General features: G+C 45.9%; 1 protein-coding gene across 1 annotated transcript in view; it reads right to left on the bottom strand.

Moving 5' to 3' along the window:
- Positions 1 to 7,382: 7,382 nt before the first annotated feature.
- The window catches only part of xkr4 (XK related 4), a 12,797-nt gene continuing 4,115 nt past the window's right edge, over positions 7,383 to 16,064 (bottom strand). The window contains exons 2-4 of the mRNA XM_008288457.1: positions 9,543 to 9,742; positions 8,546 to 8,900; positions 7,383 to 8,034 (exon numbers count right to left, since the gene is read on the bottom strand). Of these exons, the coding sequence (XP_008286679.1) occupies positions 7,434 to 8,034; positions 8,546 to 8,900; positions 9,543 to 9,742 (1,156 nt within the window). The 3' untranslated portion in view covers positions 7,383 to 7,433. The remainder of the gene's footprint in view (positions 8,035 to 8,545; positions 8,901 to 9,542; positions 9,743 to 16,064) is intronic.

Raw genomic sequence — 16,064 nt, 5'->3', positions numbered from 1 at the left:
TAGTATACTGGTCATAATGACGGAGTGTGTGCTTTACATCTTGTATGCAGGCTGTAAGATTTGGTGAAGGAGAGGGTCCTGGTCAACACGCTGTCATATAGTTTAGGTATCTGTAGAAGTACAGTCATGACTCGATAATCGACCCTTAACAATCCAGAACCTTGCTACCCGACAGGTTTTTAGGAAAAACCAGCAGAATCCATAAAAACAGCCTTAACATAGCGACAGCCTTGGATTCTGACTCCGACATGACATTTAATTTCACCAATCAGGATAACGGCGTATTATCTGACTGAACAATCCCACAGATTGGCTACATTCACACTGCAGGACTTGATGCTCAATGAGGATTTCTTTGTGAGTTCCTTCACATTTCCAGTTAAATGCGACTTGTATGTGATCTGCTGTGTGAACTTCATACGACCCAAAAGTGTCCCGCATGCGCAGAAGAGGACACGACGACGTCACACGCAGCGAGCGTGTTCAGTGTTTACGGAAGTAAACATGGAGGGTAACAGTGGAGCGTATCTGCCACTCCCCCGCCGCCACCGATGGTGGAAACAGAAGTGTGACCGCTAACTAAACTAGCATCATCTCTACACCTTAATCCTCACCAGGGTCATGGGGGATGGAGTCTATCCCAGCTGACTCAGGGTGAAGGCAGGTTCACCTGGACAGGTAACCGGGGCTACACTTAGAGACAGACAACCAAGCACACTCACATTCACACCTACGGACAATTTACAATCACCAATTAACCTCAGCATGTTTCTGGACTGTGGGAAGAAGCCGGAGAACCCGGAGAGAACCCACGCTGCACGGGGAGAACATGGAGACTCCACGCAGAGAGATCCCGGGTTTCCTCACCGGGACGCCAACCGGCGACCTTCTAGCTGCGAGGCCACGGTGCTAACCATCGAGACACCTGCAGCCCCCATGGCAGAGATAACTGTACCTTATATACTATAACACCACTTAGCTGACAGTAGGGACTGGGAGGGAGGGGTGTGTGGGAGACTCAAGGAATGAATGAAGGCCAAAGATCTAAGGAAGGGGGGTCCAGGTACAACACAGTATCCAGTGAAGCAGTGTGTGCGCTTTGGTTCCCTTAATCCCGTCTCCGTAGCTCGCCCTGGTCCCGGTTAGTTCCTGCTCCCCAACTCGGTAGGTTTTGTCTTTTTGGTGGTTGTGTTTGTTTAGTTCATGTTTCTAGTTTTGTGTCGCTGGCTAGCCTTCGTAGTTTTGTGTGTAATCCCTAACCCTACCCTGTTCCTGGTCTGCTATGTCTCTGTCTGCGCCTAAATGAAAGATGAAATGAAAAACATGAGACCAGAAAAATGACCACAGTGTACTTTATTAAATGAATTTGGGTAGTTTGTGTTGCATTAAATTCAAATAAAAATTTACAAAAATCCAATATATACAAAAATGTAATTTTAATCATTTTATCACTCTATTTTTACACGAAAATGTATAATGCGTGTTTAGCGCTTCAGACTTTCATCACACAATGCCACTTACTGAGAAGACCAATGTTTTTTGTCTTAAACATCTGTATCTTTTTAAATACACCACATACACCACATTTATCTTTTTTATTTGTAGTATATTGTCATAGTTACAGCCATCACGGTGGCATCGAACCTCTAAAGACACCCTTCACAGTCAGAACTCAAAAGAGAGGAATGTTCTTTTTTAACATATACACTTTGCATACATTTATTTACAGATAAGCGTTTGAGCTGACCAGATCAATATCTATGGTACTCCATATTCAACCAGTTCTCTAAACAGACATCTGTACAGAATGATTCTACTCGTGTGACTGAAGTCCTACCATTATTCACCTGCTGGCTACTGTGCTTGTACTAAGGCTGGACAGCCCGTCTGGAACTCGTGCTTCAGTCCAGATCCTGGCCTGTCTGTCTGGCATCCAGACTGCTGCAGCAGCAAAGCTTTGTTCATTACAGTTGGGAACCAGAACTGGGCCGAGCTCCAAGATGCTCTGAGGAAACACCTCCTGGTCATGTGTCAGGGAGGTGCAGCGGGTGTAGCTATGACTGTGCTGTACTGGCTTTCTTAGAATAAATGCAATGTCTGTCCTTGCTAGCTACTTACAGTTTTCTGCAGAGATACAGATGTACTTCAGAACCTTTTTAAATCAAACATATGACAGTTTTCTGATCTGTCTGAACTCTAGTGGGTTTTAGGTAACTGGCTTCGTGCTCATGGTAAAAGGAACCAGTGCTGACTGGTCGTGTTGTTTCACGGTGCATCCCGACACCACCTCCTCCCAACTGGCCAGTAGAAATGATCCCTCACTGGCTTCCCACCGTAAACCCATCCAGTTTTGCTGGATGTGGCACATTCTCAAATGTTTTTCTTCTTTCTTTACACCAGCAGCTTTTCATTACGGACAGTGAAACTAGTTGAGGTTGTAACTGTGCTGTTCTTGTTGTATGATAGTGTCCATGTATTCATTCCCCCCGGTGGTCATACATGGTTACTATCTCCCAAAAAGCAATTAAATGACCCCAAAAACAATCAAGATGTCAATTAACTGCTTGGTAATGATGGTCTTTCATACAATAGAAGCACAACAGGACAAGTTGTGCTTCTCTACATTGCTTGTTCATGTCTGTACAGTATCACTGTCCCCACAGAGAATCAGCAGTCAAGCATGCTGGACACAAAGCCTTCCTTCAGACTCCCAGTACTGAGGCCTCTACAGCGTCCCAGTTGGACCACAGTGCAGTCCTAGTATAAGCACAATGACCACTGTTGACACATGACTGAAGAGTGTAAAAACACACACACCATTTCACACATGCACACACATCAACCAAGTTCATCAGAAAATCCAGCAGTGCTTTCAGACAGACATTATCCTGGGTTGGGTGATGAGTTCCAAATAAAGACAAAAATAGAAATATATTTTCTTTAAGGCAAACAAAACACAGAAAGCAGCTTTTTAGAGCTATGACAAGAGTGAGGGAGGTTGGTCGATGTGTCACATCCTGCTTCTGACACACTTCCTGCAAGCAGCAGGATTCCCACAACAGGCCGGTGTTGGATAAGCACCTGTGGAACCTCAGTGGAAGGCCCCCTTGTATGACAGCACCTCATCCCGCTGTTTGTTTCGACAGTGAACTTAAACAATCATTGCTTTAGATATAGAAACAAGACAGACCAAACCTCCTGCTTCAATGGCTGTGTTTTATTAAACACTAAATTTGATTTGATTAAATATTAATCCAAGGCTGTAAAACTCTGCGTGGTCGTCCAGCCTGTGGTGTGCATAACGCATAACAATAAAAATAATAAATTCAGTGTTTTCTACAGGCTTTAAAATTGCTGCCAAAATGAAAAAGAATTCATATGTTGAGCCCATTCACTAAGATGGAAACTGCCTTTTCACAGACATTTGGAAAACTAGTACATAATTCAAATAAACTTTTTTTGCAATCTACGTTTGGCATCTTGTCTACAGCTCCAGTTCAACCATCACACTGACTGTGTATTCTTTGGAGGAGTCTTTGTTAATGACATTTTGAATTTAATTTCAGGAAATGTATTAATATTGTTATAGAAGAGATGGTGGTGCAAATGAGGGGGTGTTCTGTTCATGGAGCAAACTGAGGTAGCTTTATGCTCAGCACAGATTCGTGGACATCATGACGTGGGGATGCATCAACAGAGGCTACACTGGGTTGAGGAGACCCTGAAAATAAATGCACATAAAATGGTTTGACACTTTTTGAAAATAATATAAGGCTGCTTTTACACAGAGTCGGCTCCACATACATGGGGGTGGGGTAGGGCAGGTTGGGCTGGGGGTTAAATCCCCGAGCACCCGCCACGATTCTACCGATGGCGGATCAGCACCACACGGCCGTTCTGCGGCCACAGCGTGTGTGGATGGATGAGAAACACATCGTAAAGCATTTTGTCAAACCGAGCAAAGGTTCAAAAGAGGCAATATGAGTGCAGACCGCTGACATAACAATCTGTTTCCAATCCTCGGTTTTCTCGTCGTCCATTGTCCGGTTACAAACCAACGCTTCTGTGTTTTTCATAAAGACCTGAAATGTTTAAAAGTTGTTTTTTTTTCTCCCACAAATCCTCCTGAGTTTAGTGAACAACAGAGAATAAATCCCTGCTGGATCTATTCTGCTAAAGCATGGCCTGACCTGGACTCCTCCAGCTGTCCTCCTGTCATCAACACCACACGTTCAGTCAAAACTAGTTCATGAAGTGATGAATTCAGAGTGATCGTGTTTGTTTTTGTTTTTGGTGTGGACTTGGTCTGTTGAATCCCTACCAGGCAGAGAGCTCCTGAAGAGCTTTGTAAATCCAGACTTCTGTCGTGTGTGCCATTCTTTACCTTGAACAGTATCGTGTCATCCTGAAACTCATGCTTTTTCTATTAAAAAATTTTTTAAAAATCCAAACAAATAAAGACAGACCCTCTGCTGACCCACCAACAGCTCAGCTACAGCTTTGTGCTATGTTAGCACTAGCTAATGTAGCCCGCACCAGAGACGAACTGCAACAAGCTGCAGACGCCCTTCTTCAAAACCCATGAACCCACATTTAATCCTTCTTCAAGCTTTTAGTCATCAGTCACAACCCACACTGACTCCAGTGACATCCCCTCAGGACGTCTACCCAGCACGAGGCCGCTTCCACTGGAGCCACATCCACACGGGTACATCCTAGAAACACACCAACGGGGACGAACTGGTGCACCCTAACCCCATAAATACACCAAAAGATCAAATTTGCATAAAAGGCAAAGAAATAAAATAAAACTGCTTCACTTTACTGTTTAGAGCCGTCCTCTGGCAGCTCCTCAGGACAGGAACACTGCAGACACCACTGATGAGAGCACACACACACACACACACACTCACTAACACACACTCACACACACACAGCTGTGCAGCGACAAACAAGAGAAAGAAGCACGAAGTAAAAGAGGCTAAAGTTTAAAGTGACTTATGCTTTCACTCTACCATGAACCATATATGTATGTATTGTGTGTGTGTGTGTGTGTGTGTGTGTGTAATACAGCAGAACATAACTCAGGATTCATACACGGGGCTTGTTTGGTTGAGCAGGATGGAGAAGGTCTCTGGAACGTTGTGCTACAGGCTTGTAGACGTCAGAGGAGACAGAAGGTGACCTGGACCACACGCTGCTTTGACTCTGTAGTGGGGACGCAGGGGCTGAATGGGGGGATGCCATTGCCTCTGGTTGCTTGGGGGGAGGGGGGACTGACTGGACAGCACAGCTCTCCATTCTGTCTCCGTCTCCAACAGCCTCTACATCAGATGAGCAGGATGTTCAGGCTGTTGTCCAAGTTGTGATGGCTAGACAACTGGGTGGAGCATCTGCAAAGTGACAGGTGTAGACGTTGTCACCTGCTGGTGATCCTGTCTTAGGAATCAGTTTGGCATCATGCGGTTGCCTGGCTGCGTATGTGTCATCTAGCTGTGGGAAGAAGCCCGGCCAGCCGTGTACCTGCACACCGATCCTGTGCAGCGGCCCGTTTAAGCAGCACACTGCATCCTGCCACAGTGCAGGAATGTTCAGAAATGGTTTGAGGAAAAACACAAAGATTTTCACATGTTCACTTGGTGTCCAGATTCCCCAGATCTCAGTTTGGTAAAAAATCCTGGTGCTGTGCTAGAACTCACAGAACTTGAACTCCTGATACCACTGGACACCTCCACTGGTCTTGGTTCAGAGCTGTGTTGATGCCGTGTGGTTTTTCATATCGTGGCAGAACAGCTGATTGTCTCCTCTCGCCGCCGTCACTGGTGTCGACAGGTTGTGTGTATGAGACCTTCACAGTGCCTCCCCTGTGTTGTGTAGTGATGTTGTGTGGCTGCTTGTCGTGTTGTGTTACGATGTCAAAGGTGTCGCAGGTCAGATGGACGACAGGACCAGGACCAGGACCAGGACCAGTTCTTCTACAAGCTGATGTGTGTCAACATGAACCTTCACCGACTGGTCACAGCGAAGAACATATTCATGCATCCAACCACGTTTCCTCCCCGAGCTAACGCACACACACACACACACACACACACACACACACACACACACACACACACACTATATTGCCAATGCATACACATGTATCCACAAAAGATAGAATCACAATGACTTCAGGACCCTCTACTTCATGTCTAAAGTAAAAAATGCTGCATGAGATCAGAGTTCTGTACAAATCCTGGCGGTTGGTTGAGTTTGGCTGAGATGGCTGCTTGTCTGTCTTTTCTTTCTTCTTTTTCTTCGACTCAGTTCCATTTCCTGCATCACTCTCTCTCTGTCTCCACCTGTTCATTGTCTGGCAGTCTGCTCTCCTCCATGGACAAGCCGAGATCATTACCGCTCCACAGCCAGGTTCATGAGGCTGGACTTCACATTGCTGAGTTGAGCTGCCAGGAAGATTTTTTTCTTGGCATTTTATGAGTTTGACCTTTTTCCTTATGGGAGAAAGACTGTGAGCTTGTGTCTATTCAACTTCCACCCCATTTTTCTTGCTCCCTTTTATTCCACCTGCCAGGTTTGGTTGATTTAATCCTGACAGAATGAGTATAGATGCTACTTTAGCCTCTGTCTTCTCGTAGTTCACTTTCTGCCTGACCTACTTTCAGTGCAGATAGGAATTATCCAGGGAGAATGAATGGTCTCTGCAGGAGAAGAACTTTTGGGACCTTTCATCTCTACATTGTTCATCAGAACCCAAAGGGAAGTTTCCAAGGAACCTTTTTGGCACAAAGAGAGTGGGAGTGATGGGTGCTATCATGTAGGTATCAGTGGAAGTCATGGAAGCAGCCACCCAGCGGTGGCTGGGATGGGACCACGTCATCAGTACTTCCAAACAGTAGGACACTAACACACTAAGACAGATACAACAGTTTCAGGTTTCTACCGTTAGTGACTAAGGAATCATTTCCTGTCCACATCACATTGGAGCAATTTATGTATATTTCAGGTGTCATTTAGGTGAAAGTAAAATATCTAATGATGGACATCTTATTTTATCCTTTACTTTTCCAACTGTGTTTGGTTTGAGCAGAATCCCAAAGCACTGGGTTATTCTGCATTTAGTCCATACCAGGCAGGGTTTCCCTGACAGGATGTTCTTGTCTAGTAGCAAAAACACAACAGACAATCCAAACACATCTGTGACAGACACTGAACTGGCACCAAATCGCTCCTCCAGTCACCATGGACAGTCCTGAATGCTCCTGGTGGACACGACTGTTGGTCATAGAACACAAAGAGGGAAACGTGAGATGAGGAGTGACATTGTTGCTAGTAATAAATTCTTATTGCCATAGTCCCTGTTGTTGTTTATGTGATATCAGGATAACCCTCTGACACTGCATCCCTGTGTGGGTCCTGAGAGCAGGGCAGACCTATAACGTGGTCTCATATTCCAACCGTTCTTGCACCAGAGCGTCATCTTTGTACTGCAGCCGTGGAGGAGTCAGGGAGCAGTCTATGGCCAGGATAGCTTTGCGTATACTGCGGTCAAGGACGTGACGCTCCCAGGCAGGGTAGCGGTTCCTACAAAGGTCAATCTTAATGACGGTCTCTTCAAGGCGTGGAGCACGAGAGGATGGTGTAGATGGCACTGTGGGTCGGACCTGAAACACCGGCATGCAGCCATCCCGCTCAGAATACTTTCCCATGTCACGCTCCAGGGTTGTGACGGCACCTCGGTTGGAGCGCAGTGAGTTGGTGGCCCCTTCAGACGGTAGCGTAGAGAACTGAGCGGTGGGATCTAGGTCCAGGCCCTGGCCGCTTGGTGAACGTCCAAAGCGGGGTCCATTGGGATGGAAAAAGGCATAGTACATGAGCATGAACACCACCCCAGTAAGGAAACTGCTGTAGATGACACAGAGGGCCGGCACCGCAAAGGCGTCAGTGGTGTGAGGTAACCGGTAGAGATACCACAACGCACTGAGAGCAGCGTTCTCCACCAGGATCACCAGGTAGTAGATGAAAAGCCGACACCTGCAAGAAGACATGAAACACGACAGAAAGAGAAAACATAACTTGACGTGTTCTACAGCATTATCCAGCAATGGCTGGAAGTGCTTCTATTGTCTTGTGACAGTGAACTGTTGGGATTAGTACAGGACAGGACAGCAGGCAAACACCTGGTGACCTCACACATATAAGACTATATATAGACCCCTGTGTTTTGTGTTCCTATGAATGAGGCTACATCTCTAGTTTGGCATGTCAAACAGCAAAAGACTGGAAACACGGCTTGCCAGTTCTACTGATGACCTCAAATGTTGGTGAAATGTCGACCCAGGTGCTGTTTCCATAGAGGTGCAATACTTGATATTGCCGTAAAAAAAATAAAAAAATAAAAAATGCTCACAGTGAATAAAAATGTGATGAGAGCAAAACAAAAAACAAAAAAAAACAACAACCCCAGAAACTGCTTATGGTTTAGAGGGTGAACTTCTGAATGATTCTAAAGTCAAGCCACTGAAGAGAAACCACTTATCTTTACCTTGTTCGTCCCTCCTTGACGTTGAACCAGGAAAAGATGTAGATGATGCCCACCACCATGTCAAACACAATCTCCTCCCACTTGCTGATGCAGAAGTCTGTCTCACAGTGGACAATCCAGAAGGTCATGATGCACCAGTGCAGAACAATAAAGATGCCAAAGTAGAGTTGGAACACAGAGGCAAACAGTGCAAAAGTGATGACTCTGGCTGCTATGGTGAAGAAGTGCCAGCAGAACTGAATGATGACAGCCAGGTAGCTGATGGGCTTCTTGTCATCCCGAGATTCTCGCAGGGCCTTCTGGTAGGAGGCCAGAGCCCAGGCCAGAGAGACGAGAGAGGCTGCTGCTGTCATACCTGCAGCAGACACACACCATAGGTTTGGTTCAAGGAAAGACAAACACTCACACTTGGTCACAATCACATGCTTTAGTTTAAGGACATCTGTCAACAGGACGCTATGTCACTGGTTTCCCATCAGCTGCTTAGCTTGAGAACGACTAGCTGCAGGTCAGAGATTCAGCTGCAGTAGCATCATGGAAGGGATCGCCCTGTCAGCCAGACAGAAACAGCTCGGACATTTCAAGCTCTTCTTCATTCCAGCTGCTCCAGAGGGTAGGCCTGCTCACTCTTTCATGTTATGAGTAACACCTGCACTTTTCCTGCTGTTGCTATCCAGTGAAAGATGGCTTTGGATTGATCTGCACAGTTGACCACACGTTCAGCAGACTGAGAGAGCTGCTGCTTGCAACAATAGCAACAGGCTGCTGTGTATGAGATTGTTGTCTCACTGGAAAAAATATGTGATAACTACACACACACAGCTCTAATAAATATAATCATTTTTATCAGAATAGAAAAAACGACTGAGTTGCTTTGGTGCTTCACTGGTTTGATTTAGCAAAGTGTCAGAAAAGACAGAAAATGGTGAAGACCAAACTGTAAACTGTCTGGTATCAGGCTGATCACAGCATGGCAGCGGTCGGGTTTCTCTGGTACCTTGCACAGCCTGGAGCTTGTGTGTCTGGATGATGATGCACAGCTGCAGCACCAGCTGTGGAGCGCTCTCCAGAAAGGTGGCCAGTAGATGTAACATGCTCACATCTGCAAACTGATAGACCATTCTCCAGTAGTAGCGCCAACGCTCCGTCTCAGCACTCTGACGACTCCGGACCCCCAGGTAGATGGTATGGAAGTATCTGGAGACAACAAACAATGAATAACACGTGATGACTCCAAGTGGAACTTTTCAAACGTTACAGCACATCAAAGAGAAAGACAGAACACTCCGAAGTTCTCTGTTGGAAATACCTGAGACAAGCAGCGGTAACATCTAAGAGCTGACTTCACTGCCAGAGGTCGCTGCTATTTTTATCTTGCAACAAAGTAGATCTTGGAGGTCTTTGAATTTTGAGGGGAAAGTTGGAAAATGATAATTATGTGTAACAGCAGAAGCATCAATATGGTACAATTAAACATGCCAATAAGCTATTCTGCTGGCACAACGGGGCACATGCTGGGGGCTGTGAGAAGATTAAAAATTAGTGGGAATATGTCCAAAGCGGCGTACATCTGAGAGCAGATACAACACAAGCAGGGATCTATTCGGGAGAAAACAACCTGGATAAGGGCTATAGAACAAGTTCAGGTGTGACAGGGCGTTGATGCCAGTAGCAGGCGGTGTGGGAATATGCATCATGTGTGTCACCTCCATGGCATACCAATGGACACGTGGTCAGACAAGGGTCCCAATTTATATCAGGAGTTTGGAAAGTTTTCTGCCAAACCTTCGGTGCTACTGTTAGTTTGAGAACCTGTGGAAATCATTCCTCCAGTAAACCATAGTGGTGGCCATGCGATGGGGCTGGTTCTTAGCTGCCGGGGACAGGGAGACTTTTCAGTGTTGAAGGTCCTGGTTCACCCGTCAGCACGGTGGTGAACCACAGCAAACCGCCAAGACAACGTTACAGCGGCTTCACACCAAGTCCCTGACTGTCTTTGAGTGTCCCAGCTAAACTCCACAGAGGCTATTTGGAGAGACCTAAAGATTGCAGTTCACAGATACTTCTTATGTGATGAAGGCTGACATGATCTGCCACCATGAAAGAGATGAACTGCCCAAATCTTGGTGTACAAAGCTTGTCAAACATGACCTAAAACCTCAGCTGAGGATTCCAGTGGTGGTGAATAGATGGTGCAGTCCAGGATATGTTCCTGTAGCCCAGACATTGAATTCCATATTATCTGCTGAGAGACATCAAGTTCATGATTTTTTGTTGCTGTTTACGTCCAACATTTGATGCTGATTTCTAGAGATTTCTACCACACTTCCCTCTTAGCTACACTTTCAGCATTCTGCCACTGCTCCACCAGAGACAACAAAACACTGGACATCCATCCACTATCTATAAACTGCTTAATCCTCACCAGGGTCATGGGGGGCGGAGCCTATCCCAGCTGACTCAGGGTGAAGGCAGGTTCACCTGGACAGGTAACCAGTCTATCACAGGGCTACACTTAGAGACAGACAACCAAGCACACTCACATTCACACCTACGGACAATTTACAATCACCAATTAATCTCAGCATGTTTCTGGACTGTGGGAGGAAGCCGGAGAACCCACGCTGCATGGAGACTCCACACAGAAAGATCCCGGGTGTCCTCACCGGGACGCCAACCGGCAACCTTCTAGCTGTGAGGCCACGGTGCTAACCATCAAGACACCTGCTGCTAACCATCAAGACACCTGCAGCCCCCCTGACCAACCATCACATCTTACTTATAAAAGTTCTGAACAATGACTGAACAACAACACTGCTGGTCTCTGAGTATCCATCTGCCACACTGTCACTTTGCAAAATAACGAGGAGTCAGGTCCAGCCAGCTGATCGGTAGTTACATCTATACTGTAGCACAGCATCCAAACGCCTCATCTTAAATAAAATAAAAGCCTCCAAAGTGCTCTCACCTGCTTGTTTTCAGCTGGCAGAACTGCTTTAGTGGAAACACCTCCTTAAATCCCTGATCCTGTGTTTTCCACTTTTGGATGTTTTGTGTAATAAATGCTCAGTCGTGTGTTGTGATTGGCTGTGTGCATGAGCTGAAAACAAAGCTCATATTTGGCACACAAATATTACTGCTTTGAGGCGTCGGTTTTATTTTCTGAGGAGTCGGGAGGTTTGTGAATATAGCGGAAAACTGGGTTTAGTGTTTAAAGTTTTGACCATAAAGGGAGGGATTCAAGAAAAGCCATCAGCTGTGAAAAATCGTAAAGCTTGTAAATTTCCAGTGGAGAGCCGGTCCTTGTTCTGTTTTTTTGTTTGTTTTTTTTAACCTTAACCACATATTTTTCAAGATAGTGCAAGTTTAAAGCCCAGTTCTCATGATGAATGTGTTTACCAGCTGCTTATTAACACACATTTGTTCATGTGGACTGGTGTTGATGTCGACACACTGAAGTTCATACTGGCTCTAGTGACAGTTCTCACAGTCGGTCTCCACCAAAATATCAGTCTGTTCACCTGTAAAATGTTCCACCCTGGCCTCGTCCGGATATGGGACATGGAACGGCTCATCAGTCCATCTGGGTGGCAGCATTCTGTCATCCAAGCCCCTTTCAGGCAGAGATCACGATTCTGTTCATGTTCCTCATGGCTACTTCAGAAAAACCCACCACAGTGCCGGACAGCATGCCGGATGTGTCATTTGCACGAGACGAGTCAGTACACCTGGTGATGTGTAGATAATAAGACTACACTCATAGCAGCTGATCAAAGTATCCAAATAAATCACAGCCCAGTTTATTTCAGATTTCTTAAACAACTAGAGAAGCCCTCTGAGAGCTCAGACCTCCTCCCAGCAGCTCGTCTCCACCATGTTGTCATTTTTAAGCTATTAGCTAACACTATGCTATGTTAGCACAACTACAGTGATGCTGTTGCTAACATAAACAGACAGGGAGGAGCTGAAGCTAGGTTAGCACAACCTTAGCAATGCAATGTGAATGAAAAGCGTGACCGACCAACGAAGCGCGCGTCAGTCGACCTGACACGTGGAAGACAGTTAACCTGTTCAGCCCTGAGCTATTGTCAGGCCTCTGCTCAAAATGACATCCCATAATAACACAGTTTATCTCTGCCACCACAAGGTCTGTTTGAATCATTCTGGTGTCATAATCAAAGGAACACTTGTAGATGTGTTCAGACGTGTAAATATCAGTTTATATGTTCCTGGTTCAGAGTGAATGAAGATGGCACACAGCACAGAGGAGACATGTTCAGGTTCTCCTAAAAAAAAGCCCTGTCAGGATGATGATGTGTTTGCAATGATCCAGCTGCAGCTCTGAACCTCTCCAAGATCAGAGACAACATGTGAACATTGTGACTCTGATGAAGTGAAGCAGAACATCACAGAGTGTTTAGTCCAGACGGTTCAGGCGAGCTCACATTCTGGTTCACTGGTGACCATCTGAATGTTCTCATGTACAAACTATATATTCCACTTGTATATCACTGATGGTGTTCAATACATTCCACATACAGTAGTTGGTGTGTGAGGTGTGTTTGGGGTGTGTAGGCATGGCTGATAGTTCTGGTAGCCCAGGTTCTGCTGTCTAATGAGATGTGCAGCATCACTGTAGTCTGTCATGATGAGTGCTTTGTTTCACACTAGTTCTTTGTGTGAAGAGGTTTTAAAGGGCAGTTCATGCTGAAAAACCATCTAGCGTGGCCAGACTAGAACTGTTCTGCAGAAAGACGTGGGCCACAGCTCCTCTACGGGCACGTAGAAGACGGATCTCAAGCTATGGCAAAGTTTAACTGCAGCTGTTGCTGCCGAGGGCGGACCAATAGTTGTGTGGTTTAGGGGCGATGTTTTTATAGTTAAAGAGATGAACTAGGTTTTCAGTAAATCTTTTATAAAACCTCATTGTATGTTTCGAGGGTTATCTCTGTCTAATATTAATAAATATAAATATTACTGTGATGATCTGGAACATTTCAGTGTGAGAAATATGCAAAAACAGAAGACATCAGATCGGACGAGACTGTTCACAGCATCGTATGTTCACCGGCTGGAGCAGAACCAGCGGCGGCCGAACGGTGAAGCCGCCAAACCAAACAAATCAAAAGGCCTTTACAAAGAATAAACCAACAAACGGAATTAAATTGTGCTGCTACTTGAGTTTATTGATCAAACACATTAAGAAAACTCCTGCTAACATGGTGATGTGTGGCATAAAGGTACATGGAGGCTACATCATCACAGCCTCCAAGGATCAGCTGTCAGGACCTCCGCCTCCAGGTCTCCCCCTCCTTCCCCTGTGTGTGTGTGTGTGTGTGTGTGCGTGTGTGCACGTCGCTGCCATTGGATAATCAGCTGAGTGACGACACCTGCATCAGGGAGTGGCTCACCTGTTCCTAATCAGCACCTCCTGCCATAAAAGACAGGCTCGGCTTGGCTCGGCTCGGCTCGGCTCAGCGTTTGACTCCAGACTGTCGAATTACCAACAAGTCAGGCTCAGTGAGGCCACGTTTACACGTAGCCGGTGTTCACAAGGACTGATCTACATTTTCCAAAATAGCATTGTTCACACCAGATCGTTTTCAAAAAAACCTTCATCAACACAAACCCGCATAAACCCGTTGGTAAGAGCTGTTATGAGACCTACAGTAGGCAGTGTAACCAGAAACATACAGCCATGCTAGCCAATCAGAATCCTAAAGAAAAAAACAACAAACTGCTTCCTGTAAACTTCAATGATAGCGGGCCGAGGGTGGTTTGTTTGGACCGACAGAGAAGTGGAGCTGCTCCTACATGTGGTGTCAGAGACACAACAAGGAAACAGCATCCATCTACCACAGCAGCCAGACTGTAAACATGGTCGCACACATGTGACGCTTTCGTCGCTCACTGTGACGTCAGACTCCGCCTCCTCCTGCCTACATGCAGACGTAGAGAAAGAGTTTTTCCATCTGATGGTTTAAGTGACTCGTAGCTTCGTCTACGCGTAAACCAAAGGCCCACTGGCATATCAGCGTTTCTGCTACGTTAAAGGTTTGTTCCGGTGCTTTTTGTGCCTACCCTTTGTCTAGTTCTCTGTGTCAGTCCCTGCCAGGACCTCCTGCCTTCTACTGAAGCCACCTCACACTCCCTTCCTGGCTCTGGTTCATCCCTGAGCTCCCTCCATAGGTCCAGACCTGGCACCCCCCTGCAGGAGAATTCCTTGCTGCCTCCCTGTACACCTCCTCCACCTGCCTTCCTTTGACCACTCTCCGTATTCAGGGTGTCAGCTAAGTAGCGTAGCTCTGTTAGCAGACTGTTTCCTGTACTCTACCCTCCTTGGATTGTCTGTTTAATTGTGCATTCCCTGGTTTCTTAGTAGTGTTTGGTTTGCACTCCAGAATAGAGTTCTGCACAGTCTGTCTTGCATTCCTGAGCTCAATCTGTTTCTTGCACCGCATGCACATTACTCTGACTCCTGTAGCTCATCCCAGTCCTGATAAACGGTCCTCGTCTTGTAGTGCTGGTTCTGGTTTGGCTCAATGTCTGCTGTTTTTAAATGTTCTGTGGAAATGATTCCACAGAGAAGAGCAACCAGTTTCAAAACACTTAATCTTATTTTAAAATGTTGTCTGTTTAATTGTTTAAGTGCTATTCGTTCTAATTACACAGTAAGGTAGCTTAACTCTGCAGTTTACCAGCTTCATCTTGTCCAGGTCCTGGGGGAAGGGCTAGAGTCTCCTACAGCTGAAAACACACAGAAAGGACCAGATCCCAAGTTTCCACTGTGGGACCTTGTATATGTGAGGAGACAGAGCTCAGCACTGCAGCTCATCAAACATCAACAGACCGTCTTACTCAAAAGGAACAAACGCACTTACAAATATTATACTGCAACCTCTTTCTGAAACTGAAAAATAAATCCATCACACTTTTCTGCCCCACAAAACAAAGGTTTCAGAGACATTCTAAATACCAGATGTAAAATCTGAAATCTCCACCTGCCTACTTCTGACCAGAGCCACAGGTAGCAGGATAAGAAGAGCAGTTCCCGTACAATGTCCACAGGGCTGCACTGTGAAGGCAGTCTGACAGCCTCAGCAAAAACTAAAGCCCCAGCAGAGATCACAGGTATCACGAAACAGGTTCAACTTTATCAGCTCAGACTTCCTGCTGCAGACTCTGTTCACATTAAAGGAGGCGCTGAAGACGTCACGTGACTCTTCTTCTGCTCTAAAGTAGACGACGGTGAGCAGCTGCTTCAGTCAGCACGTTGTTTGAATGGAGAACAATGAGGAACATCAACGTTATGACGGGAAAAAGCGCAGATACTGCACACGGTGAAGACAGGAATGCTGGTAGGAACTGTTCAACGTGTTCATGTGTTTATTGAACTAAACACTGAAGCTGATTATTTCTGACAGCTGCAGGTTAAAGCTAAACTTTAACCTTCATACATTTAAACCTGATCTGGTGCTGAAGCTCATTCAGGTCTGACTCTGTCCCAGAATGCAGGAAA

The sequence above is a fragment of the Stegastes partitus genome, unplaced genomic scaffold (assembly GCF_000690725.1).
Source record: "Stegastes partitus isolate 25-593 unplaced genomic scaffold, Stegastes_partitus-1.0.2 Scaffold559, whole genome shotgun sequence".
Taxonomy (NCBI): domain Eukaryota; kingdom Metazoa; phylum Chordata; class Actinopteri; family Pomacentridae; genus Stegastes; species Stegastes partitus.
Note: the sequence above shows the minus strand (reverse complement) of the source record. Positions and strands in the feature narration are given on the sequence as shown.